General features: G+C 39.6%; 1 protein-coding gene and 1 non-coding gene across 2 annotated transcripts; both read left to right on the forward strand.

Annotated features, from left to right (window-relative positions):
* The first annotated feature begins 9,565 nt into the window (after nt 1-9,565).
* On the forward strand, nt 9,566-11,994 carry LOC106390423 (alanine--glyoxylate aminotransferase 2 homolog 1, mitochondrial-like). The gene is made up of 9 exons (XM_048750345.1): nt 9,566-9,854; nt 9,972-10,202; nt 10,312-10,482; nt 10,599-10,743; nt 10,825-11,003; nt 11,087-11,312; nt 11,405-11,518; nt 11,590-11,676; nt 11,780-11,994. The coding sequence occupies exons 1-9, from the start codon at nt 9,621-9,623 to the stop codon at nt 11,821-11,823; spliced, it is 1,431 nt and encodes a 476-aa protein (XP_048606302.1). The 5' UTR covers nt 9,566-9,620; the 3' UTR covers nt 11,824-11,994.
* Nucleotides 11,995-25,844: 13,850 nt separating this feature from the next.
* On the forward strand, nt 25,845-25,918 carry TRNAV-CAC. The gene has a single exon. It is a non-coding gene; the product is annotated as a tRNA-Val (tRNA).
* The last annotated feature ends 93 nt before the right edge of the window (nt 25,919-26,011 follow it).

Raw genomic sequence — 26,011 nt, forward strand, 5'->3', positions numbered from 1 at the left:
CGATTCACGCGACAGTTAACAGGATTTGGGCTTCTCCTCTGAAGAAGACCAAGATTGATGTTCAGTTCATAGGAAAAACAACGGTACTATTCAGGATTGAGGATGCAGGGATCCGTAACAGGATCTTAAAGCGAAAGTTCTGGCACATCTCTGATGTTCCGCTAATGTTGGGTGAATGGACTCCTGAAACGGCTCGTTCCCCTCCAGATCTCTCTGCAATGCCATTGTGGGTTGACTTGATGAATGTACCCGGTTATCTCTACTCCAAGAAAGGCTTGAGCTTTTTGTCTAGAACTTCTGGGAAGTTCATTAAACTTCACCCTAATATGGAACATTGTGTTCGCTTGGATGTTGCTCGTGTGCTGGTGGAGGTTGACCTAACTAAACCACTGCCTACCAAGATCAACTTCAAAGGGAGAGATGGCTCTGATGTTGTTGTTCCCATTACCTACCCCTGGCTACCTCCTCGCTGTCTCTCTTGCTCTAAATGGGGACATGTTGAGAAGGATTGCTCAGCTCCAAAGGCCAACGTAGAGGCGGCAAAGCAGGCAAATGTGGTGATTGAGCAGGCTGTAGTGGTGGCGAATGACTCTGTTGTACTGGAGGGTTTTTCGACAAAGGACACTACGGAGAAATTCCCTTCTGAGATTGTTACAAAACTTATGGAAGATCTGGAGTCTTATGACTAGAAATGCTAGTCTCTCTGGTGAAGGTAGCTCCAAGGCGGAGGTAGATCAGACGGTTTCAAACTATAGTTTGGCTCCAGAAAGTAACTCTTGGTCTCTAGTTCCGGGTCAGAGTAGCCCTCCAGCATCTCCTCGTAAATTACAGAACACCAGCAATGATTGCATCTCTCCTAATGGTTTTCAAGCTCTTCAGGATATCTGTGAAGGAGAGATAGAAGAAGATGAGGAGGATGAAGAAGCGGAGGTAGCTGATTCTGCTAGTCTGAACGTGGGAAGCTTACCAGTGGTTGTGGTCACAAATGAGAAAACATCAGTGACAGTTCAGCGACAGGGAGGCTCTCAGCGAAATAAAGGCAGAGGTGCTAAGCGAGGGATAGCTAACTCGAGGGATTTGGTTCAGGCTGTGACTCAACAGCAAAAGGCTAATAGTCAAGCAAGGAAAGCTTCCTCTAGGAAGCACTGATGTCGTCAATCTTCGCTTGGAACATGCGTGGGTTCAATAAGCCACGTAAACAAAAGGTAGTTAATTATTGGGTCAATGCTGCAAAATTGTCTTTTGGGTGCTTCCTGGAAACTAGAGTGCCAGAGGAAAATTTTAAAAAGATATTTGATACTACTTTCCCGGGCTGGTGTTGTGTAAACAACTACTCCAATCATAGGCTCGGAAGGATTTGGGTTTGTTGGTCCAATGAAGTGGAAGTTATACTGGTCTCTACGAGTATGCAAATGATTACAGTTTGGGTGAGATACAAAGCATCTGGTGACACTTTTCTATGTTCCTTCATCTACGCATCAAACTGAAGGATGGAGAGAAGGGAGCTTTGGAATGAGATGGAGGTTATTGTTGTATCAGTGGCAGGAGATACTAACCCTTGGATCATCCAGGGTGATTTTAATGTCGCTTTATCCTCTACGGAGCATTCTCGCCTCATGGAAACTGCTGCGGATAGGAGCTCAATCAGAGAGTTCCAAAATGTAGTGCGCAATTTCGATATGATGGATTTAGCTCAAGTTGGCCCTTCTTTTACTTGGACAAATTGTCAAGATGAGAATCCTATTAGTAAGAAGTTGGACCGTGTTATGATCAACAGCTGTTGGATCAGTGCCCTTCCGAACTCCTTTGTTACTTTTGAATCAGGTGGCGTGTCTGATCACTTACGTATGAACATACAGCTCCGCGAGGTGCCGCAAGGGAACGTGAAGCCTTTTAAATTATTCAACCACACAGCCTCGCATCCCCGCTTTCTTGAAGTTGTTGATAGGGTTGGGCATGAGACTGTGCCCCTGTTCCATTCTCGCACTGCTCTTCAGAGATTCCAGGATAAATTGAAAGCTCTAAAATCGGAGATGTGTGGTTTAAACCGTAATATGTGTGGTGATTTACCCAGTCATGTGAAACATGCTTATGAGGGCTTGTGTGCGAAACAAACTAAAGCTATGCAGAACCCCCAAACCTCCACTTTTGAAGCCGCGTCTGATGCTTGGGAGCACTGGCATCACATATCGGGTATTGAGGAGCAATTTTATTATCAGAAGTCTAGGGTGCAGTGGTTGGGTTTTGGAGACAGGAACTCACGGTTTTTCCATAAAGTCACCCAAAGTCATAATGTGAGGAACACTATCAGGCGTATAGTCACCGAAGATGGCATAATTCTCACCTCTCCGTCTGACATCAAACTAGAGGCTGCTGCTCACTTTGAGAACTTCCTCAACGGCTCTCCTCCACTCACTTCAGATGTCTCTCCTGACTATATTAGTGATCTTGTTGACTATCGTTGTTCAAATGAAGATAGAGTCATCCTTACTAAACCGGTGGAGGCCTCAGAAATTAAAGAGGTGTTGTTTTCCATGCCTGCAAACAAAGCGCCGGGACCTGATGGGTACCCAATGAAGTTCTATAAAGCAGCTTGGCCAGTGATTGGAAAGGATCTCATCATAGCTATCCAGTATTTTTTGCTCTTCGGCTTCATGCCTCATAGTGTCAACGCCACCCTGCTGTCGCTGATTCCGAAAACTACTGATGCTGAGAAGATGACCGACTTCAGACCTATTTCTTGCTGCAACGTCATCTATAAGGTTATCAACAAGATCCTTGCTAGAAGACTCAAAGCCACTTTCCCGGAAGCTATAGAACTGAACCAATGTGCTTTTGTGGAGGGCAGATTACTCCTAGCAAACGTCCTCTTAGCTACGGAGCTTGTTAAAGACTACCATAAGCCATCGGTCTCCTCCAGATCTGCTATTAAACTGGACATCTCCAAAGCTTTTGATACAGTAAGATGGTCTTTCATCGAGAGTACTCTTCGTGCGATGAACTATCCAGATATCTTTGTAACCTGGATAATGAAATGTATAGAAACTGCAACCTTTTCAATTTATGTCAATAGAGAGCTAGAGGGTTTTTTTACGAGCAGCAGAGGCATACGACAAGGGTTCTCCCTCTCTCCTTATCTCTACGTCATCGTCAGTAACGTTCTGTCCAAACTCATCAACAAAGCAGTCTCGGCAGGCCATATTGGGTTTCATCCTCAGTGCCAAGAAGTTAATCTGTCACATTTGAGTTTTGCAGATGATATAGTTGTCTTCAATGATGGAACACCAGATTCACTTCTTGGTACTCTCCAAGTGTTCGAGGAGTTTGCTGTAATGTCGGGTTTGAGAATTAATGTAGCCAAATCCACGGTCTTTGCAGCAGGAAGAGGGAAGCTCGTTCTTGAGGATGCAGTAGCAGGCTCGGGTTTATCTATCTCTGCGCTGCCTATCAAGTATCTTGGACTCCCTCTCACTACTAAAGTCATGACTAGAAGCGATTATGAGCCTCTGATAACGACGATCAGGAACCGGCTTTTATCATGGATGAGCAAGGCCCTCTCATATGCGGGAAGGTTGACTCTTATCAAGTCAGTCATAGCAAGCATCACAAATTTCTGGTGTGCTGCTTTCTATCTTCCGCAGAGCTGTATCGACGAGATTGAGAGCATGTGCTCTGCATTCCTCTGGAGTGGTTCGCCAAATATAACGTCAAAGGCAAAAATTTCTTGGGAAGATGTGTGTTGTCCTTATGCTGAGGGAGGTCTAGGTATTCGCCGCATTCAGGAGGTCAGTACGGTGTTCACTCTAAAGCTTATATGGCGCTTATTTGTCCAGTCTGATTCGCTTTGGGTCATTTGGGTGAAGAGGTATCTCTTGCGAGGTGAGACCTTATGGGATTCAAAAGACACGGGTTTGGGTTCATGGGCGTGGCGCAAGTTGCTGAAGTTTCGATCTCTGGCAAAAAAAACTTCCTTCTGATGGATGTTAAGGATGGCGCCACTGCAAGGTTCTGGACTGATCCGTGGTTTCCTAAAGGAAGACTTATTGAGATTGCTGGGGAACTTGGTACACAAAATCTGGGCATCAGTAGAGATATGAAGATTTGTGATGTCTTTAGAGAGGGTCAATGGAGATTCCGCAGATGTCGTGACAGACATATCCAAAGCTTGGTAACAGAGATACGAACGTTTCAGTTAACGCTAACGGATTGAAGGGATGAAGTTTTATGGAAGCGTGGTGCTAATGATTATGGCACTAAGTTTAATTCTTCTGAAACTTGGGATCAAATCGGGGTGCACAAGGAGACTGTACTTTGGAGCAAAATTGTTTGGTTCCCTCAAGGTGTTCCTCGCTTTGCTTTCATCACTTGGCTTGCGGTCAAGGATAGGCTCGCCACTGGTCATCGTTCTCGACGGTGGGGTCAACCGCAACATTGCCGCTACTATGGTGAACTAGACGAGACTAGAGACCACATTTTCTTTGCGTGTCCTTATACTTTCACTCTTTGGCTAAAGATGGTAGGGAATTTGTTTGGGACTGATCCGGATCCAGACTGGGACATCACTCTGTCTACAATGCTGTCTAGATCATATGACCGCTTGACTTTCATACTCCTCCGACTGGTCCTGCAAGTCACCATTTACTTCATCTGGCGTGAACGCAACGAGAGGAAGCACAGTACTAGCCATAAGACAGTTGAGCAGCTTGCAAAGTTGATTGATAAAACAGTTAGGAACCGCATCTCATCTACAAAGTACACTCTCAACCCGCGACTGCAAGGTTTAATGATCAGGTAGTTTGCAGCTCATGACACTGCAAATTAGAGTTTTCAAATTATTTTTCAGAGGTAGTTGTATGAACTACTCATAGTTGTACATATTTTCATATATTCTTTTAGCGATGATCAATAAATTTAAAATTTCATCAAAAAATAAGTTTGTAATAGGATATTTCCCTTGTTACTTTATAATTAAAGGCAATTAATTTCTTTTTTTTAAAAGGTGTGTAGGTTCTCTTTTTATATAGATTTTGTAGTTTTTTTTAATCAGAAATGGACTTAAAAATTTTGGAAAAATTATCTATTCGTCATTTGGAATGATTAACACTGTCTTCTTCCATATCTCTTGTTTTGCCTCTTCATTACAACTGCTCTGCATGTTCCTTCATTCGACAATTCACATGTCGATAAAGAATTTCAGCGTAAGCAGTCTCGTTTGCTCTCAGACTGTGTAAACGTGTTATACAAAATATTTGTTGTTGTGCACTGTTTTGTTTTAGATGCACTATTTCCTATATCACAAATGGACGAAACGCATTATTTACATTGAAAATCAAGAGATTTCATAACATGATTATAAAGTACCAGCTTCAAACACGGTGAAGGGTCTGAGGATCTTCCTTCAGTGACTTACTCTCCTCAAGATGGGTCTTTCAACAATCTCCTTAGGTCGACTTCTAAAGACAATACGAATCTTGTACTTCGTTGGCCACTGTATCACCTGGTACGTTTGCTAACCTAATCTCCATTCACTGTATATAATTATCGTATGCTAAATTGTGATAATCAATTTCTTTAGAGAAAACTTATAATCCAAGTCTTATCCATGTAAAAAACATATCACTGCATATTTAGATTCTAATTGGTTGGATCCGCATATCTAAGAACGCTTCGCATTTTCCAGTTTGCAGTGGATCCAGTAAGCAGCTTATATCTTACTATTTGTACTGTATTTGCGGAATGTATTTGGGTATCCCATCGCCTTAGCCTCTTCCTCGATATTCATGGTCATTTCAGATGGACTGATACGATTCTTTATTTTTCCCATCTAAAAAACACAGACAGTATATAGGTTTTGAAAAAAAAAAAAAGAGAATCGATCATGCTAAGGTATTTTGATCACAACTTCACAAGATAAGTCTCTAGGAAATGAAAATACCCTCGAGATGTTCTACACAGCCTCTGAAGATCCCTTCTTCAAAGCTTTCTTCTCCTGTCAAATGTAAGAATATTTTAACGAAAGATTACCATGTCAGCAACACCAACGTAATATGAGCGGGAACTAAAGATAGTTTTATTTATAGCAGAAATTGGATGATATAAATCAGATTTCTATCATATCTTATGTTGAGTGGACATGTCTCTATTGGCCTGGGGTATAAAGTAAACTGAACGTGAGTATAAATGTCTGAGAGTTGAGTAAGAAGCAAAGACGATACCTCCAAGTAGTAGTCCATTAAGTTTTGAGCTTGCCTGCCCATAACCTCGGTACTGGCATCACAAAGGAGGACAAAAGTTTCCATGTCGCCATTGTCATACATGGACATTTCCACACAACACGTTCATTAGCTAAACATTTCCTAATCCACATTCCGACCTTCTCCTTAAGATTTGAATCTAAAGTTCCCATAGACAGATTTTATTTCTTACAACCACCAGTGGAAGATTCAACATGAATATTTTAACCAACTAATCTTCAACTATTTGAGTTTTAGTCACATAACAGGAGGATGAGAAGCATTACGTGAGTATCAAAAGAAGATCAGCACAGAGGATGAAAAAAAGTCTCAACCCTCATGGGTGTGTATTCAATCTCTCACAGAACGTTTCATATGTTGGCTTGTGAGCGTGTCTCAGTTCCACTTAATGCAGTAGAATACAGAAGATAAATCTTACTTTTTTGGCAAATGAAAATCTCCAATGTCACCTGAAGAGGGCTAGTTCATCATCAATCAAGGAGAATATCAATCAAAATACAAACAAAAGACGTACTTGTTGGGGTTTCAAGTCCAAGATAATTGCTTCATGAGTTCTCGGAATTGATCTTAGTTAACATAATAGTTTTTGGCTAGCACAAGCAATAGTCCATCTGACACAGGAGAAATTAGTGACGGGAAACTATCTTTAAACGCTCGCTAATTAGCTAACCATCATTATCTGAGTCACTTAGATGCGATAGTAGAGTGTAAAAAGTACATGTAGTTAAATGAAAGCAGCCATGTATGAAAGTACCTGTAGTTAGGAGAATTTAGCAGTGGAATCGAATCTGCTAAGATGTGGGAATAATGATTAGGATTTGATGTCGTACATGTTAATCGATGAACAGACTCCTTTGGCTGTGTTATGGGAATGAACGTGCAGCTCAGCTCTGCCTCTCCCAAGCCAGAAGCAACGTCACTGAAGAATAGAGCAGTGTGAGGCTTGGCCGGTTGATTTCTCTGTATTGGCTGCCATGTATTCTCAGGTGTGAGTGAGCAAGAGGAAGGACAAAGGTCACTATTTAGATGATTGTAACTGGAATTCAGAAGTACGATAAAGGAGTAATAATATATAGGGTGAGAGGCTGGGGAAATCGATAAGGTGGTTGCCTTATCATCATTACAGAAATGAATGAGCCTTCATGAGACATAGTTAGGGAGTGAAGACGTTAGACATGGTAATCGGACCGGAAGATAAAGATAAAAGATGTCTCCGTAAGAATGAGAAAGGTGAATGGATTGCGTCTGAGAGAAGATTTTTTAGATTAGAGAATATGAGTTTTGTAATGGGCCATAGTACTAACTTTAGTATAATTAAAATGGGCTGTGAAGAGGTTTGTTAACGTTTGAAAAGCTCAAGTATTACGTGTAAGTGTAGCAGATGTGTCAACTGCTGATTGGACTGAATTTAATTGCATACGTGGACACTCTATATGTTGAGCATATTGCCCTTTTAGTATTGTAAGATGTTTTTTGTTATTAAAGATAACACAAAAACTTTAGCCTAAGACGGTCACATACTAACATTCATGAACATAAAAACAATTACATATGTTGTGAAAAAATCAAAGTCACGCTTCCAAACCTAAGATTATATTTTGCAACTACTCATCTAAAATCGCTCTCTAAAAAAGGGAGATAGCAAATGCGATTAGGGTTTCACCACCCTTTCGCTATCGTTGGTTTCGCCTCACGCATATCAACGAGAAGCTTCTTCTTCTTCCCTTCCTCTCCGTCCATGGCGCCGCTCGTAGCAGGTCCAGCTTCCGTTACACGCCCTCCCTCAGATCCACCAGATTCGACTTTGAAGATTGATCTCTCGTCAAATGCTCCAGATCCACCTGTTCCTCCTGACCCTCCGCCTGATACTCTATTCACGGGGTTCCTTTGGTTGTATGATTTATGGGCCACAGTTACCTTTCCCCATAAGTTCTCAGATCCAAAGCTAGGTTTGATGATTTCATATGAACTAGGTTTGTTGGATTCGAGCTTTTCTCTGTTAGTCCCGACTGTTTCGGTCACATTTAGTTATGCTATTGTGGCCTTTATTGTTGGTACCTTTGTGGTCTATGTGTGGTCCTTTACTGCAGTATGCAGTTGTCCATTTACTGCGGTATGCAGATGTTGTCCTTTTACTGCAGTATGCAGGCTTCCTTCCACCTTTGCTCTAATGGCTTTTGCAATGATAAGGTATTCTCTCCTCTTGTGGCAGCTTGGAATGAAAGTTCTTAAGTTATGTATCCTTCCAGAAAATATGGTTTGTTTGGGCAGTAATTGCCCTCGTTTCTCCTTTAAGGAGTGTTTCGTTCTCCCACATCTATCACTTGTTATTAGTGAAATTGTTATAGGGAGCATTGTTTTGAAGATGGTTCTGTTTGAAGCAGAAGCGAAGATGTTTATCGTCTCTCGTTTTGATGGTGTCAACTGTCTGACCTCTTTGGCCATGGAGGTTTTCATTCCTCCCCTTTATTGTTTCGAACAGGAACGTCAATTTGAAGAAGTCTTCTTGATTGACTGCCCTCTTTCGGAGACAACGGTGGTTGAACTCGTGATATTACATCTATCTTTAAACTTTTATTTGAGTACTTGTTGTTTAAGCTTTGTGATTTGTTTGTTCATGGCTCCCTGTAGCCATATTGTATCCTTCATTGATGGAGTTGAACTCTTTTAAGTTTCCATGAAAGTTGTTTGATAAAAAAAAAATTATATTTTGCATATTGCGGAAAAATGAGTGTTTATGTCATTTATATATAGTAGAAATTCAGATCATAATTTTTGAGTACGTATATCCTTTCTTTACCTATTGTAAATTAGCTTCCAAAACATATCTCATCGAAACATTATAATATATCCTTAATTCTAACCGTGCAAATAATAATGCATGGCATATTTGGTTTGGACGCATATGACACCTGACCCGTAGCATGATGACTACGATGCAATTTCCCTTGGTTTTATTTCTTCAATAACGCATGACGATTATAAGATTTATGTCATCGTTTGTATCCATTCACATTCCTTTGGTTAATTAATTCAAACAAAAAAATCTTAATGAAAGCATATTTTGCTCGGTATTATCATCGTAAAATTGAAAATTAATAATTGATTTAGAGGATCTTGGATACTCCGCCTCTAGTCACTGACACGTCATTATTTTAATCTGCTGAGGATAATTAATCGACGGTGATGTGCGACTGTGTCAGTACATCTATCAGCAAATCTAATTCACATGGAATCTTAGAATCATATTGCCACGTCATTATTACTCAAAATATTTGATACCATGTACTAATCTTTACTTAGCAGGCTTATAAAGACCGTGATTGGTCCTAATCTTTCTCTAACTGCTCCGTACAGAACAGAACAATGGCTTTACAGAGGCAACTGCTCAAGAGAGTCGTAGATCGAGCTTCAACTTCCTCCCGGATCCATTCCCCTGCGATCACCTTCCTCCGCTCTGATTACTCCACCTCTTCTCCGCCGCAGCTTCCACCGTTTGATTACCAGGCGCGGCCGTATAATGGTCCTTCCGCAGATGAAGTCTTCCAGAGACGGAAGAAGTTTCTCGGACCTTCTCGTTTCCATTTCTACCAAAAGCCTGTACGTGATTTTGACTGCACAAATCGAATAGTTGTATTGAAAGAATTAATATTTTTTTTTTTGCATTCTTATGATCAATCTTTAGGGTTCTTCTTGATCTATTTGTATTGCTTGCAGCTTAATATCGTGGAAGGGAAGATGCAGTACTTGTTTGATGAAACCGGTAGGCGATATCTCGACGCCTTTGCTGGAATAGTCACTGTCTCATGCGGTCACTGCCATCCCGACATACTCAACGCTATTAATGAACAAAGCAAGCTTCTTCAGCACGCAACAACCATATACCTACATCACGCCATTGGCGATTTCGCTGAAGCGTTAGCTGCCAAGATGCCTGGAAACCTAAAGGTAATATAGTGAGGTTTATGTTTATTGCTTTTTGTTGATGATAATCAGAAAGCTTCATTTTTTTTTTGAACAAAAAAAAACCAGTAAGCTTCATTATTTTTGGATGCAGGTTGTGTACTTTGTGAATTCTGGCTCAGAAGCTAATGAGTTAGCAATGATGATGGCTAGGCTTTACACTGGTAGCCTTGAGATGATTTCTTTGAGAAATGCTTATCATGGTGGAAGTTCTAATACTATTGGACTCACAGCTCTCAACACATGGAAGTACCCTTTACCACAGGTTTGTTTGACCATATAGTGTCTCTAACTTCACCTATGAGAGTAAAAATCTATGCAATATAATTCTATCTGATCATGTGTTTGTAACTTTTGTTAGCCAACTTTGTTATTATGCAGGGGGAGATACATCATGTAGTGAATCCAGATCCATACCGTGGAGTATTTGGTTCTGATGGTTCTATGTATGCTAAAGATGTCCAAGACCATATTGACTATGGCACTTCTGGCAAAGTGGCTGGATTTATTGCAGAGACCATCCAGGTTTTTTATTTGTCTAAAAGAACCATTAAGTTTAGAACTATTTTTCTTTTGAGTCATGTCATAATCATTTAAAAACTTTCAGGGGTTGGAGGAGCTGTAGAATTAGCTCCTGGTTACCTAAAGTCGGTTTATGACATTGTACGCAAAGCTGGTGGTGTATGCATCGCTGATGAAGTCCAAACAGGTTTTGGTAGGACAGGAAGTCACTATTGGGGTTTTCAGACTCAAGATGTTGTTCCTGACATAGTCACAATGGCTAAGGTTTGTCAGAATAAGTTTTTTACCATTTGTTTTCTTCTTTAATCATCTTCTACATTGACTGTTGGTATCGATTTTTTCCACAGGGAATTGGAAATGGATTGCCGTTAGGAGCTGTGGTGACTACTCCAGAGATCGCCAGCGTTTTAGCTACAAAAATTCAGTTCAACACTTTTGGTGGGAATCCGGTGTGTTCAGCTGGTGGACTTGCAGTTCTAAACGTTATTGACAAGGAGAGACGACAAACACACTGTGCTGAAGTTGGTTCACACCTTATTCAACGTTTGAAAGGTCTTCAGAAAAAACATGATAGTAAGCAAACAAACAATATTTGAGCTTTTCTTTAATCAGATTATTACTCTGTTTTTTTTTTTTTGAACTTAACCGTTTCTGTTTGGTTCAAGTCATTGGAGATGTGAGAGGAAGAGGATTAATGGTTGGGATCGAGCTTGTGACTGACCGGCAGGACAAGGCACCAGCCAAGGCTGAAACAGCTGTCTTGTTTGAGCAACTTAGAGGTAAACAAACATTTAAAGCCAATGCATCAAATTGAGTACAAGAATCTTACTCTCTCTTACTCTCTATGAAGAACTTGGCATACTCGTTGGAAAAGGAGGGCTTCATGGAAATGTTTTCAGGATAAAGCCACCAATGTGTTTCACCAAAGACGATGCAGGTAAATTCATATATACATATTCGCTCTAATGACAATTTGTTTTTGTTTTCGGTTTCAAACTAGCTAGATGTACAATGTAATTAATTGTTTTTTGTATCCACAGATTTCTTGGTTGATGCATTGGACTATTCCATCTCCAGGTTGTGAAGAAATCAAACGAGAGTTTTAAAGGATCGTGTGATCTGTTTTAATGTTCTTTTCCATCCTTTTAATGAAGCAATCCAACTCCATCTTCCTTTGATTTGCGAATAAATAAATATAATTTCTTGAGTTTGTATGAATTATCTTATGATCATGAGTGTTATTTATACACATATAGTCCCGAGTTCTTATAGAATTTTTTTTACAAAAATTAACTACTGCAAACGTTAATGTTAATAAGTTATGTTTGACAAATCTAACATTTAAATGTTACTTGTAAAATTTTTACGTAGGTGACAAAGACAATATATCTTTTTTTGTTTTTTGCTAAAATATATCATATTTTTATCACCAAAATAGATTGATTGCAAGCATTTTTAGCCATTCTTCTTTATATAGTAAAGTTTTTCCATTATAAAAAAATGTTTCTCACCTTGCAAAACATCACGTCTCAAAAACATAACCGCAGACACTAGGTCTTTCATTTCCTCGTAAGTGAACCATCACGATCATTACCAAAAGAGTTTTCTAAAGTTCAGCAATCGTGGCGAAGCTATATAGAAAGGAAGAGGCGGAGAGAAAGAAGGTAATGGAGGAAGAAGAGGAAGAAGGCGACACATTCGAGGATGCCGTGTCCAACAAGACACCAGCCAGACTCAACACACCTTTGTCGGTAATAACCGAAGCGTTCGAAAACCTAGCGGATCTCCTTAAACCGAACATATCAACGGATGTGGACGGTTTGAGTCTTGATGCTTTCTGCAGTGCATGCACTCACGTCTCCATCCACTACAAGAAAACAGCGGTATTCTGACGGCCATTCCAACAGAAAATGAAATCTTCGCAATATCCCGAGTAATTTCCGAGGATATTCCGAGGAAACACAAAATTTGGGTTCCTCGGAATTTCCTCGGAATATACCGACAGAATTCCGAGGAAATATCAATCCGTCGGAATATTTTTATGGAATACCGAGGAAAAATGTATTCCTCGGAAAAACCGATGAATTCCGAGGATATATTATAGCCGTTAGAGAGCCGTTGGGGTATTTTAAAAATTCCGAGGAAATTCCGACGAACTAGCCGTTGGCGTCGGAATTCCGTCGGAATTTCCTCGGTCTGTCGGCAGGATTTCAACTATAAATACAAGCACCCCTCTTGCTCTTCATTCACTCCATATCTTCATCCTCCCTCTTACTCTCTTTACACACGAATTTGATTCATAAAAAACATGTCTTCTTCAAATTATTTTCGTTCTTGGATCGATCGACCTCATTTGGATCCGAACACGAGATTGCTTACGAAAAAATACCAACGAGGTATAAACGAATTCATGGGGTTAGTTCACCGACAACCGGAAGCAAAAACAGGTATGTTAAGATGTCCTTGCTCTAATTGTAAAAATAGAAAGGTTATTAAAGAGTGAGATGTTTGGACTCATCTATATTTGAGTGGGTTTACACGAAGTTACAAAATTTGGTATCATCATGGGGAAACTGATTATGAACATGGTAGTACTAGCGAACCTCAGCCAGCGGTTAGATTAGAAGAACCAATTAGAACGGATGTAGATTATGGTGTAGGTACTGAGCAGATGGTAAATGATCATTTTAGAAGGGAAGATTTACCCAATGCAGAAGCAAGGAGATTTTATGATATGTTGGATGCTGGAAAGCAACCATTGTACGAAGGTTGTAGAGATGGTCATTCAGCTTTATCATCTGCTACAAGATTGATGGGCATTAAAACAGATTATAATTTGGCTGAAGACTGTGTGGATGCGATTGCTGATTTTGTAAAAGGTATTCTACCCGAGGATAATGTAGCTCCTGGTTCATACTACGAGGTTCAAAAACTCGTAGCTGGTCTTGGTTTATCGTATCAGGTAATAGATGTATGCAGCGACAACTACATGATTTATTGGAGGGCGGATGAACAGCGGGTTACATGCAAATTTTGTGGGAAGCCTCGTTATAAAGATACGAGTGGAAGAGTTCCAGTACCATATAAAAGGATGTGGTATTTGCCTTTGACGGAAAGGTTGCAGAGGTTGTATATGTCTGAACGCACAGCGCAACCAATGAGATGGCATGCAGAGCACTCAACAGATGGTGAGATCAGACATCCTTCAGATGCAAAAGCGTGGAAGCACTTCCAATCAAAGTATCCCGACTTTGCGTATGAGAGAAGAAATGTCTACCTTGGATTATGTACTGATGGTTTCAGCCCGTTTGGCAAGAGTGGAAGACAGTATTCTCTATGGCCAGTCATTCTTACACCATACAACCTACCCCCAAACTTGTGCTTGCGACGAGAGTTTTTGTTTCTCTCGATTCTCGTTCCCGGACCAGAGCATCCTAAGAGATCACTTGATATGTTTCTTCAGCCACTAATATATGAGTTGCAACAACTATGGGCTCAAGGTGCTGAAACATACGATGTTTCGTGTAAAGAAAACTTTCAAATGCGGGCAGTACTAATGTGGACAATAAGTGATTTTCCAGCATATGGTATGTTATCTGGATGGACAACGCATGGAAGGCTATCATGTCCATATTGTCAAGATAACACTGATGCTTTCCAACTAAAACACGGAAGGAAAACGTGTGGGTTTGACTGTCACAGGAGATTCCTACCACCTGATCATCCATATCGTAGGAGTAAGAATTTGTTTACGAAGAACAAGAGGGTGTTTGACAATCCACCTCCGGAAATTTGTGGGAAAGATTTGAAGACACAACTAAGAGATTTTGGTGCAGAAAGGACACCAGACGTCGGTGGACATGAGCGTTTTTCGGTAGATGCTGTTAGAGACCTACATAACTGGCACAAAAAAAGTATTTTCTGGGATCTGCCATACTGTGAGGATCATCTGCTAAGGCATAATTTAGATGTCATGCATATTGAGAAGAACTTTTTTGACAATCTCATGAACAAGATCCTTAATGTTCAAGGTAAAACAAAGGATAATTTGAAGTCAAGACTGGATTTAGTCGATATATGTGCTCGTTCAGAACTTCATGTTGATGAGAATGGTAGGGCTCCTTTTCCCATATACCGACTTGATGCAGAGGGAAAAGATGCGTTCTTTGATTGGATTTCTAAGGATGTGAAATTTCCAGACGGTTACGCATCTAATTTGCGTAACTGTATCGACAGAAAGGAAGGAAAGTTTACTGGCTTGAAAAGCCACGATTGCCATATAGTGATGCAGCGCCTCCTTCCGTTTGCCTTCAAGGAACTATTACCACGAAATGTTCATGAAGCAATTGCAGGGATAAATGGTTTCTTCCGCGATTTATGCACGAGATCAGTGACTCTTGAAGGTATTGAAAATTTGAAGACTAACATAGCCGTGATTCAGTGCAACCTTGAGAAGATATTTCCTCCCTCATTTTTTGATGTTATGGAGCATCTTGTTATTCACCTGACAAGAGAATTGGAACTTGGTGGTCCTGTGCAGTATAGATGGATGTATCTGTATGAGCGGTATATGTTCCATTTGAAGAAGATGGTGAAAAATTTAAGTAGGGTGGAAGGTTCTATAGTTGCACAGATGATCAATGAAGTATTTTCAAACTTTGCCGAGTACTACTTTCCAGCAGAAGTTCAGACCAAAAACAGAAGACCTGCTCGGCATGATGATAGAGGCGAACGGGCAACATATCATGTTACGGTTCCAGACATTTTCACAGACGTTGGACGACTTAGCGGAAAACCAAAGGACCGTCGACTTACTGAGCAGGAGCGCAGTCATTTGCAAACATATTTGCTCACCAACTGCGAAGATGTTCTTCAATATGAGAGGTAAATAAATTAGCTTACAAATTTTTATTTTAACAAGTTAAAATTTAAATCTTAATTAATTACATTATTGTCATCATATGTACATGATTTTCATGGTAGAAAAGCGGTTCGAATATAGATACGCCATAGAGGACGAACTAGAAGAAATGAAGCAGAGAGAATTTGCTGGATGGATGTTTACTTATGTGAATGCTTTAAACAAATTAAAATATCATTTATCACATATTTATACTAATTCACATTTATTGATATAACATATATATGTGCTATTAATAGGTGTCTGCTGGTTTGGCCAGAGGTGAAACATTTGACGACTGGATACGCGAGATGGTCGTTGGACCAAACTTTGTTGTGAAGTCATATCCGAGATTTTGTACTCGAGGATATGCATTCACAACTCAGAAGAGGAGACGTTCGAGTACGACTTATGATGCTGGCGTTTGTTCTGTATCAGGAGATGATGTATACTACGGACACATACATGAGATTTTGGAAATCAAGTATCTGGGCATGGTTGGATTGCGCTGTATTGTTTTCTATTGTGATTGGCACGACAACACTCTAGATCGAGGTGTGAGAACCGATGCATTTGGTGTTACATCAGTAAATTCGAGGCGAAAGCTGCAATAGTATGATCCTTTCATTCTTGCTTCTCAGGCCGATCAGGTAATTAAATGTTAATTATTCAGAATGATTCATCATCATTTGTATTAATTTATAATTTTACTAATAATTTTTTTAATGTTACAGGTTTGTTATATCAAGTACCCCCGAGTAAGGAACAGAGATGATCCATGGGTTACTGTTACAAGACTCAACCCGAGAGGCCGAGTTCAGGGAAGTTCTGAGCTGGAAGACCCACTACAACCAAGCACATCCGGTAACTTAAGTGCAGCAGAAGATTTAGCTGGAGTTGGCCTTGTAGTCGATTTAACTGACTTCGGAGAGGAAGCCGTCGTTCACGTAGAGGATGAACCAGTGATTGGAGAGTTTCTCCAAGATCCAGATTCAGATTCATCTGGTGATGATGACTCGGAAACAGACTAGCATCGACTTTTTTTTTTTTTAATAGAAATACCGAGGAAATTCCGAAGGAAGATAGGTTTTCCTCGGAATTTTTCCGAGGAACTAGGGGTTTTTAACCGAAAACAACGTTTTGCGGATTGAATAACACGTATATAACCTTCATAAAGTGTCTTAACCAGATTATGAAGTCAAACTTTGGTGTTTTACCCAATAACAAACACTTTTACGATTGCATGAACGAAAACCACACAACATAAGAGAAACACTTATACACTTTAATAAACGGTAACAGGAATACTTGCAATTATTTTTGAAATTTTGTTATTTCATGGTTTATGATCATCTATACAAAGAATCCTCAATGGTATGCATTACAATTGTATAAGAAATGAAATACGGCAAAAAAAATCGATGTTTTGAAACCACAAACCCTTTTTCCTCGGAATTTCCTCGGAATATTCCGACGGAATTCCGAGGAAGATAAGGGTTTCCTCGGAATTCCCTCGGAATATTCTGAGGAAATTCCGAGGAACTAGGGTTTTTTAACCAAAAACAACGTTTTGCGGATTGAATACCACGTATATAACCTTCAATAAGTGTCTTAACCAGATTATGAAGTCAAACTTTGGTGTTTTACCCAATAACAAACACTTTTACGATTGCATGAACGAAAACCACACAACATAAGAGAAACACTTATACACTTTAATAAACGGTAAAAGGAATACTTACAATTATTTTTGAAATTTTGTTATTTCATGGTTTATGATCATCTATACGAAGAATCCTCAATGGTATGCATTACAATTGTATAAGAAATGAAATACGGCAAAAAAAAATCGATGTTTTGAAACCACAAACCCTTTTTCCTCGGAATTTCCTCGGAATATTCCGACGGAATTCTGAGGAAGATAAGGGTTTCCTCGGAATTTCCTCGGAATATTCCGAGGAAATTTCGAGGAACTAGGGGTTTTTAACCGAAAACAACGTTTTGCGGATTGAATAACACGTATATAACATTCATTAAGTGTCTTAACCAGATTATGAAGTCAAACTTTGGTGTTTTACCCAATAACAAACACTTTTACGATTGCATGAACGAAAACCACACAACATAAGAGAAACACTTACACACTTTAATAAACGGTAAAAGGAATACCTACAATTATTTTTGAAATTTTGTTATTTCATGGTTTATGATCATCTATACAAAGAATCCTCAATGGTATGCATTACAATTGTATAAGAAATGAAATACGGCAAAAAAAAAATCGATGTTTTGAAACCACAAACCCTTTTTCCTCGGAATTTCCTCGGAATATTCCGACGGAATTCCGAGGAAGATAAGGGTTTTTCACCGGGTAAACCAAGCCGCCAAATATTTCGCGAAAATTGAATTAATGATTTCCGAGGAAATTCCGACGGAAATATTTAATTAGTCTGAGGAAATTCCGATGGACATTTTCCATCGGACGCCTCATTTTATTAGGTCGAACCAGATCTTCTTCCCCATTTGTCTCTTCCTCTCTCTCGCGAACTCTCTCTCGCCGACCGCTCTCTCTCTCCCGCTCTCTCTCTCTCGCCGACCGCTCTCTCCCTCTCGCGATTCTCTCTCGCGATCCTTCCTCAATTCCAGTCACACAACATGTATGAACCCTATCCCACAAACCCTAGATTTGTTAGGTTTTTAAGTAGATTTGATGATTATGGAATGATATTTATAGATTTTTGTTAGGGTGAATGGTAGGATTGTGTAAAATCGAGTTTGATTATGGTTTCACTTGATTTGGAATTTTTTTTTAGTTTTTATTAATTTTGTGGTTATAAAAATCTAATTGATAATTATGTATATATAATATTAAAACGTTTTTTGTATATAAAATCTATTTTTATTTATTAAAACTATTTTTTATAATTATTAAACTATTTTTTATTTATTAAAACTATTTTTTGTAATTATTAAACATTTTTAATATTATTAAAACGGTTTTTTGTAATTATTAAACTATTTTTTATTTATTAAAACTATTTTTTGTAATTACTAAACATTTTAAATATTATTAAAACTATTTTTTGTAATTATTAAACTATTTTTTATTTATTAAAAACTATTTTTTGTAATTATTAAACTATTTTTTATTTATTAAAACTATTTTTTGTAATTATTAAACTATTTTTTATTTATTAAAAACTACTTTTTTAAACATCAACGACCTTGAGAGACCTCACTCTGTTGTTATAAAGGAGTTGACTTCTTTTTGGGAGATGCTGGGAGTTCATGTCGAAGTTGGGCCATCTACTCAGGAGATAGTAGCAGCACTTGAGAGATGCGAAGGGTGGTCTCGGGATGATCGCAAGCGGCTCGCGTACCTTGCCATCTTCACTGGATACATTGAAGGGAGAAAGTGATACGCCCTAAATTAGGGAAGGATCACTCAATCGAACTTAAGGGATATGAACTCGCCAAAAGGGAGAACTGATGGATTGAATGGTGACACAATGGGTTGCGGATGGCCCAATGATACTACCAGACTTCAGTTGGTGCTTGATATGACTCACAAGTCCACCAAAAGAAGGATTTCTAAACGTTGCCTGATATGACGCACAGGTCCAACGAATTAGAGGTTGTTTACTCGGAGATAACCTCACGAAGAAACAAAGAAGTGTTCTACAAAGAACAAAGAGATAAACTCAAATAAAAGGGGAAAAAGCTTATCTTATTTCGTGGTTCTTAGGCCCTATATATAGGATTACAAGTTGTAGAAATCCAAAGAAGAATGTGCTAAAAACAAGACATAGAAACTAGAAATGAAGACTTTGACTAAAGACCGAAATTAATGATTTTTGTTGAATTCTTTTTTCCATGCACGACCAAGACTTCCTTGCTGACTCCCTCTTGGCATTCTTGTTGAGAATGGGCTTGAAATGGACTGAGGAAAGGTCTGGTCGAATTTGGTGTAAAACCGACCCAAATTGAATTTGTTATGAATTTTTCTTTGGGCTGAAAAAGGCTCATTTCGCCCAGCAACTAAACCAGCTCCATCTTCAGTGTCACTTAGCTCATTCAGCTCCAAGCTAGTATCACTTAGCTCACTCAGCTCATCCAGCTCATCTACTATCACTTCAGCTGGTTTCAGCTCAAGCATACTCTCTTCAGCTGGTTCCAGCTCGTCCTCAGTCTCATCAGCTGGTTTTAGATCAGTATCCTCACCATTAATCCATCCTGGTTTGTCCTTTGTTGAAGAATCATCTGGCTCAGCCATGGTCGTATCATCCTGGCCCGGGTCTATGATCCGAGGCGCATCAGAAAGTATTCAACCCCTACACGGGTTAGTTTGGCAAGGCTAGTGATGGAGCTAGAACGGTTTGAGAATTATCCATGGGGAGAGTCGCGTTTAAGGTGCTGATGGACTCTGTGAAGGGCAGAGATATTTCGGGTTGTTACACTATTAATGGGTTTGCGCAAGCTCTCCAGGTCTGGGTGTACACAACTCTTCCGGAATTGGGTACTACTTTTGGTAATCCTCTCCCAAACAATCCGTTTCCCCCGATACTGGCTTACAAGGGTCGCAAAGGACGCAAACAGTTTAAAGAGGCTATCCTCAGTCAAGTATTTACTTCAATCTGGACGACTTCGCAGAAAACTTATAATTAAGTCATCTGATAAGTCTTCCAATTAGACGACTTAGTAGAAGACTTATAATTAAGTCGTCTGGAAAGTCTTCCAGCTGGATGACTTAGTAGAAGTCTTATAATTAAGTCGTCTGGGAAGACTATCCAGACTACTTAAATATAAGTCTTCTACTAAGTCTTCCAGCTGGAAGACTTTACAGACGACTTAATTATAAGTCGTCTACTAAGTCGTCCAGCTGGAAGACTTTCCAGACGACTTAATTATAAGTCGTCTGTGAAGTCTTTTCTTTCCATCTTTCTTAATCCGTCAAATATCTAAGTTCATATCTTCTATTTACTACAGACTAGGATGATCAACTTTGTTCAAAAGGACACTGGTGAAATGTTTCCAAAATGGGAGTTTGATGTTGAGAACCCGCTCGCGGAGAACATAATTAAACTCATGTTTGTGAAGAAACCGTGGAAGTGGACCATGGATTGTTGGGAAGTCACCGGTACTTGGGTCAATACAAAGTCGGCGGTTGTGAGTCAAGCAAAGAAAAAGGTAGTGAAGGAAGACAGTCCAAGACCTCGGAAGAAAGCTCGTAAAGAGGCACCTGCTGAAGCTAGTGAAGAGGCAGCTGCAGAGGCTAGTGAAGAGGTGACTATGACTGTTGGTGGGTTGACCAAAGAGAATATTAAAACCATGTTCAAAGACATAGCTGATGCCATGAGGGAAGGGTTTGGGACGTGCCTTAAGGAGATCAAGTATCTGTCGGAAAGGGTGGAAGCTGTAGAGAAGAAGGTTGGTATCACCACAAAACGGAAAGGGACATCATCTCAAAACACTACCTCTCCACCTAAACCAACGCTCGAACCCGGGGTTAGTAACAAATCCTCTCCCAACAAGAGATTGACTAGACAAAGTCTTAAGAATAAGAATTGAAAAGTCGCATTTGCTTTGTTTCTTGTATGTCAGAACATGTGTGCTTTGTTTATAGTGTATGGTAGTGCAATTTGACAAAGAAGTTGACACATATAAGTTCATAACACAAATTTTTAGTACATAGACTGAACACTGGACGACTAACTTGAAGGTCTTCTGGAAGAAAAAACTATGGACGACTAACTGGACGACCTTCTGGACGACCTTCTGGACGACTTAATTGAAGGTCTTCTGGAAGACTAAATCTTCTGGAAGACTAAACACTGGACGACTAACTTGAAGGTCTTCTGGAAGAAAAAACCCTGGACGACTAACTGGACGACCTTCTGGACGACTTAATTGAAGGTCTTCTGGAAGACTAAACACTGGACGACTAACTTGAAGGTCTTCTGGAAGAAAAAACCCTGGACGACTAACTGGACGACCTTCTGGACGACTTAATTGAAGGTCTTCTGGAAGACTAATCACTGGACGACTAACTTGAAGGTCTTCTGGAAGAAAAAAGCCTGGACGACTAACTGGACTACCTTCTGGACGACTTAATAGAAAGTCTTCTGGAAGACTAATCACTAGACGACTTACATTGTGGTTTCGTATGGCCAGTTTCCTTGCATTTTGAGCATCTATAAGCCCTGTGTTGCTTCCGGGGTTTGCGTCCTCTCATCCTGGATAGCTCCAACCAAGATTTCCATCTTGATTTCTTATGTCTTCCCGGACCACGTTTTACTTCCAGAGGAAAGCATGTGTGTTCCTCAACTTGTTGTCCAACACAAGGATATATATTCTCTGAGTATCCTGCAAACAGAAAATCCTTTGAGTACATTGGACATACAAGTGTGGAGATATGCAAACCAACAGATGTTCCAGCAGCTATAGCATGAGAGCAAGGTATTTTCTCCACTGTATAGACACCACAATCACACTTTCCATGTTCCAAATCAACCACACAGTCCATTTTCCCACCTTTCACAAAGAATCGCCATCCATCAATTGGTTGTACCGTCATCGTATCCGCTATCTCCGATCGAACAACAAGCAAGTATTCAACACCTCGACTATGTTGAGTTGGGAGACTCAAAGCATCTTCTCTCCTTTTCCAAAACCACTTTCCTAGCTTCTCCCTTATGAACTCCAACAGGAACTGAACCGAAAATCCTCTAGCTCGCTTCAGAGCGGAATTATTAGATTCAGCGATGTTGCTTGTCTTTATGTTGTACATGTCCCCCTGACAATAAACCCCTGACCATAGGCTGACGTCGGCATTCTCCAAATACGTTGCAAGGTCCGGGTTTGCACTCCGTATCTCAGCCATGTACCGGTCAAAATCTGAAACCGTATGAGCATAAGCAGCACCTTTCACCAAGTACAAGAGATGTTTCCCTTTATACTTTTTGACAATGTTATCTTGAAGGTGATAATAACATATTGCTCAGGTTGCCCAAGGAAACACCTTATCACACGCACTTTTAATGGCTGCATGCCGGCCAGAGACTATCACCAGAGGCTGCTCATCAGATACACAACTAGCCAATTTTGTGAAAAACCATTCCCAAGAAGGTTCATCTTCAGCATCTACGATCCCAAAAGCCAATGGAAATATCTGAAAATTCCCATCTTGTGCGGCTGCAACTAACATAACACCTCCATATTTCCCACTTAGGTGAGTCCCATCCACCACAATGACCCTTCTCTGATACTTAAAACCTTTGATAGAAGCTCCAAAAGAGAGAAATAGATACTTAAATCTATTGATAGAATCAAGTTCTATAGCCGTGATAGAATCGGGATTTGCTAAGGAGATTTGCTCGAGATATGATGGCAGACGCGAATACCCATCTTCTGCTGATCCTCTCACCAATGTTTGTACATATAAAAGTGCTCTGTATGAAGTGGTGTAATCAAGCGTCATGCCAAACATGTTCTTCATTGCATCAGTGATATGCTGCGGATTCAACCCATCAATGATTCCAACACGATCAGTGAAAAGCCTACCAACATACTTCGGAGTACAGTGTCTCCGCTGAGCGAGTCGGTCTCCCGCTGAGCATGTATGTTTTTCCACATACTTTGTTACCCAAAACGTGTTTGTCCCATGTTTCACACTCGCTCTGACCTTCCATTGACAACCACTAACCGGACATGTTGTCACAAGGAGAGATTTCGTTGACTTGTATATTCTGAAGGAGAACTTAAACCTCACTGCTGTCAACCGCAGCTCTGAAAGCAGTGCATCCTTGCTAACAAAACTCTGGTTGACATAGATACTGTTACCATTCGATCTTCCTCCTTCAATCTTTTAGATATCTTCAAAACACATATCATCATCTTCCTCATCCTCATCTTCAACCTTTCCATAAACACTGTAATCCTCACCATTCTCGTCCGCTTCAGCAACAATAGAGATACCAGCATCCTCCTCCCCATCGTCCTCCTCCCCGTCATGATTTTCATCTTCAACCAAATCATCATCATCATCTTCAAAACATTCATCAGCTTCATCATCTTCCCTGAACTCTGAAACCGTTTCCACCTTGCTACGGCTTGATACACAAAGCCTTACTCCATGCGTTTTGGTTATCTCGAGCAAGTTTCGAACTTGTCTATCACTTGTAACATGAATATGAGGGGTGTCTGGAGTATGCATCATTTCTGCTGGTAATGAGTAGGTTATCTCCACAGATTATGTGCTCATGTATAGGTTATAATCTTCTTGAGTCATTGCAAGAAGTTCAGCATGTGTCGAACCTTCCCCCAAAAAAATGATTCTCGCTCCTTTGACATTATCAACCACAAAATCCCAACGGCAATCATTCAACAACCATTCTCCATACACTGCATGTAACTGACGCATCATCTACAAAAATTTAAAATAAAACACATTAGTAAACATAGAGAAAATGAAAGTTTACTAAACATTGACGCAGACGACATACCAGCAAGTCATCTGGAAGACTTACCAGTAAGTCGTCCAAACAGGTCATTTTTGCAATTGAATTTTAAATAGGACGACTTACTTGTAAGTCGTCCAGCTTTGTTTGTTAAAAAAAAAACCTAGACGACTTACCAGTAAGTCGTCTAGGATAAATGGGTTAGTTTTGCATTTGACCGAATTGTATCAGATATTTGACTTTTCCTCGTCTCAGGGAAAACAAAAATTTCAATATTTTATTAAAGCTAGACGACTTATTTGTAAGTCTTCTCAGGTTAGTTTGCAATTCGAAAAAGAAACTTATATATTTAACTTTACCTAGACGACTTACTTGAAAGTCGTCCAGGAAGACGACGTACAAGAAAGTCGTCCGAGATAAGCAAGGTTTGACCATAATCTAGGAATTAAATCTGGACGACTTTGCTTATCCTGGACGACTTTCAAGTAAGTCATCTTACTTGACGACTTCCGCGTAAGTCGCCTGAGAAAAGTTAAATATTTATGTTTTATTTTCCAATTGCAAAAGTAATCTGAGACGACTTACAGATAAGTCGTCCAGATTTAATAAAATATTGAAATTTTTGTTTTCCCGGAGAAGACTTACTGGTAAATCGTCCAGGAAAAGTCAAATATCTGACACAATTCGGTCAAATGCAAAACTAACTCATTTATCCTAGACGACTTATCAGTAAGTCGTCTAGGGTATTCTCTAGATTTTTTTTAACAAACAAAGATGACGACTTAAAAGTAAGTCATCCGTTTGACCAGAAGACCTACCCGCAAGTTTTCTACAGCCAGACTACTTACGGGTAAGTCTTCTACACAAACAGATCTGGAAAAAATTTCAGTTTCATACCTTAAACTAGTGAGATGACTTCCTTAGCACACAGAGTCTTCTCCAACCACCCACAATCTCAAACGAAAGTAACCCACCAAGAATAGTATGCTTGAATGGCTCTATAAACCATAAAAAAATTTGAATCAAAAGCTTGAGTTTTTTGGATGAATATGGAGGCAAAGTGAAAGAGATGTTGTTTTTAGTTCATAACAAGTGAGAAAGAGAGAGTGTAAATCGATTTTAGGTGCATTAAGAGCTTCAAATTGGTTGTTCATGGTGGTTGGGGTATTGATGATAATGGCAATCTTGTAATTACTTGAAGATGATGAGGGTGAGAGAGTAAAAATGTCATTTTCGGAAAAAAAAATAAAAAAAATGTGATGGCATTTTCGTGAATATCATGAACTTGTGGGGTGAATAGGACAAAAGAAAATTCCAAGAAAAACATGGATTAGTTTTAGGTTTGAATTTCAGTTTTGAGTCAATCTTGCAAAAATCCCATCTTATTATTAATATTATATTTATCGTCCTTGTAAAAAAGCCCATCTTACTATTAATATTATATTTATCGTCCTTGTAAATTAAAACTGGAGCTTTTGTCTGAAGGCCAAAGAAAACAAGAGTTTGTCAGCTTTATGTTATACGTTGAGTAAATGAAAACGAAATAGAGCAACGAAGAGATCATCTTCCTTTTTCTACTTTTGATTACTATCAGTTTCTTGTTTGTTAACAAATTACGTTCCGCGCCTTGTCACGTATGCAGAAAGCGGATCAATGAATATACGTTGGCCAGTTATGTTATACAACACTTTAAAAGACACTATTTTGTTTGATATTAACTTTTCTTGTGGACAAATGATTAGCATCGAAGTCTGGGTGGTGTAGTCGGTTATCACGCTAGTCTCACACACTAGAGGTCCCCGGTTCGAACCCGGGCTCAGACATAATTTTTCATTTTTATTTTTAAGTTACCCTTATAGGATTCTACTCTTGCTGGTTCCATTATCCACAATGAACGTTAGATTAAAGAATATTGA

This window comes from Brassica napus, chromosome C3 (genome assembly GCF_020379485.1).
Source record: "Brassica napus cultivar Da-Ae chromosome C3, Da-Ae, whole genome shotgun sequence".
NCBI lineage: Eukaryota > Viridiplantae > Streptophyta > Magnoliopsida > Brassicales > Brassicaceae > Brassica > Brassica napus.

What these genes read in the sequence shown, in the direction of transcription:
- LOC106390423 (XM_048750345.1), top strand. Translation starts at nt 9,621, where the DNA reads ATGGCTTTACAGAGGCAACTGCTCAAGAGAGTCGTAGATCGAGCTTCA. An exon ending in TATTGCAGAGACCATCCAGG is followed by an intron (nt 10,744 to 10,824) that starts TTTTTTATTTGT and finishes AAAAACTTTCAG; the next exon opens with GGGTTGGAGGAGCTGTAGAA. An exon ending in CTTGTTTGAGCAACTTAGAG is followed by an intron (nt 11,519 to 11,589) that starts GTAAACAAACAT and finishes CTCTCTATGAAG; the next exon opens with AACTTGGCATACTCGTTGGA.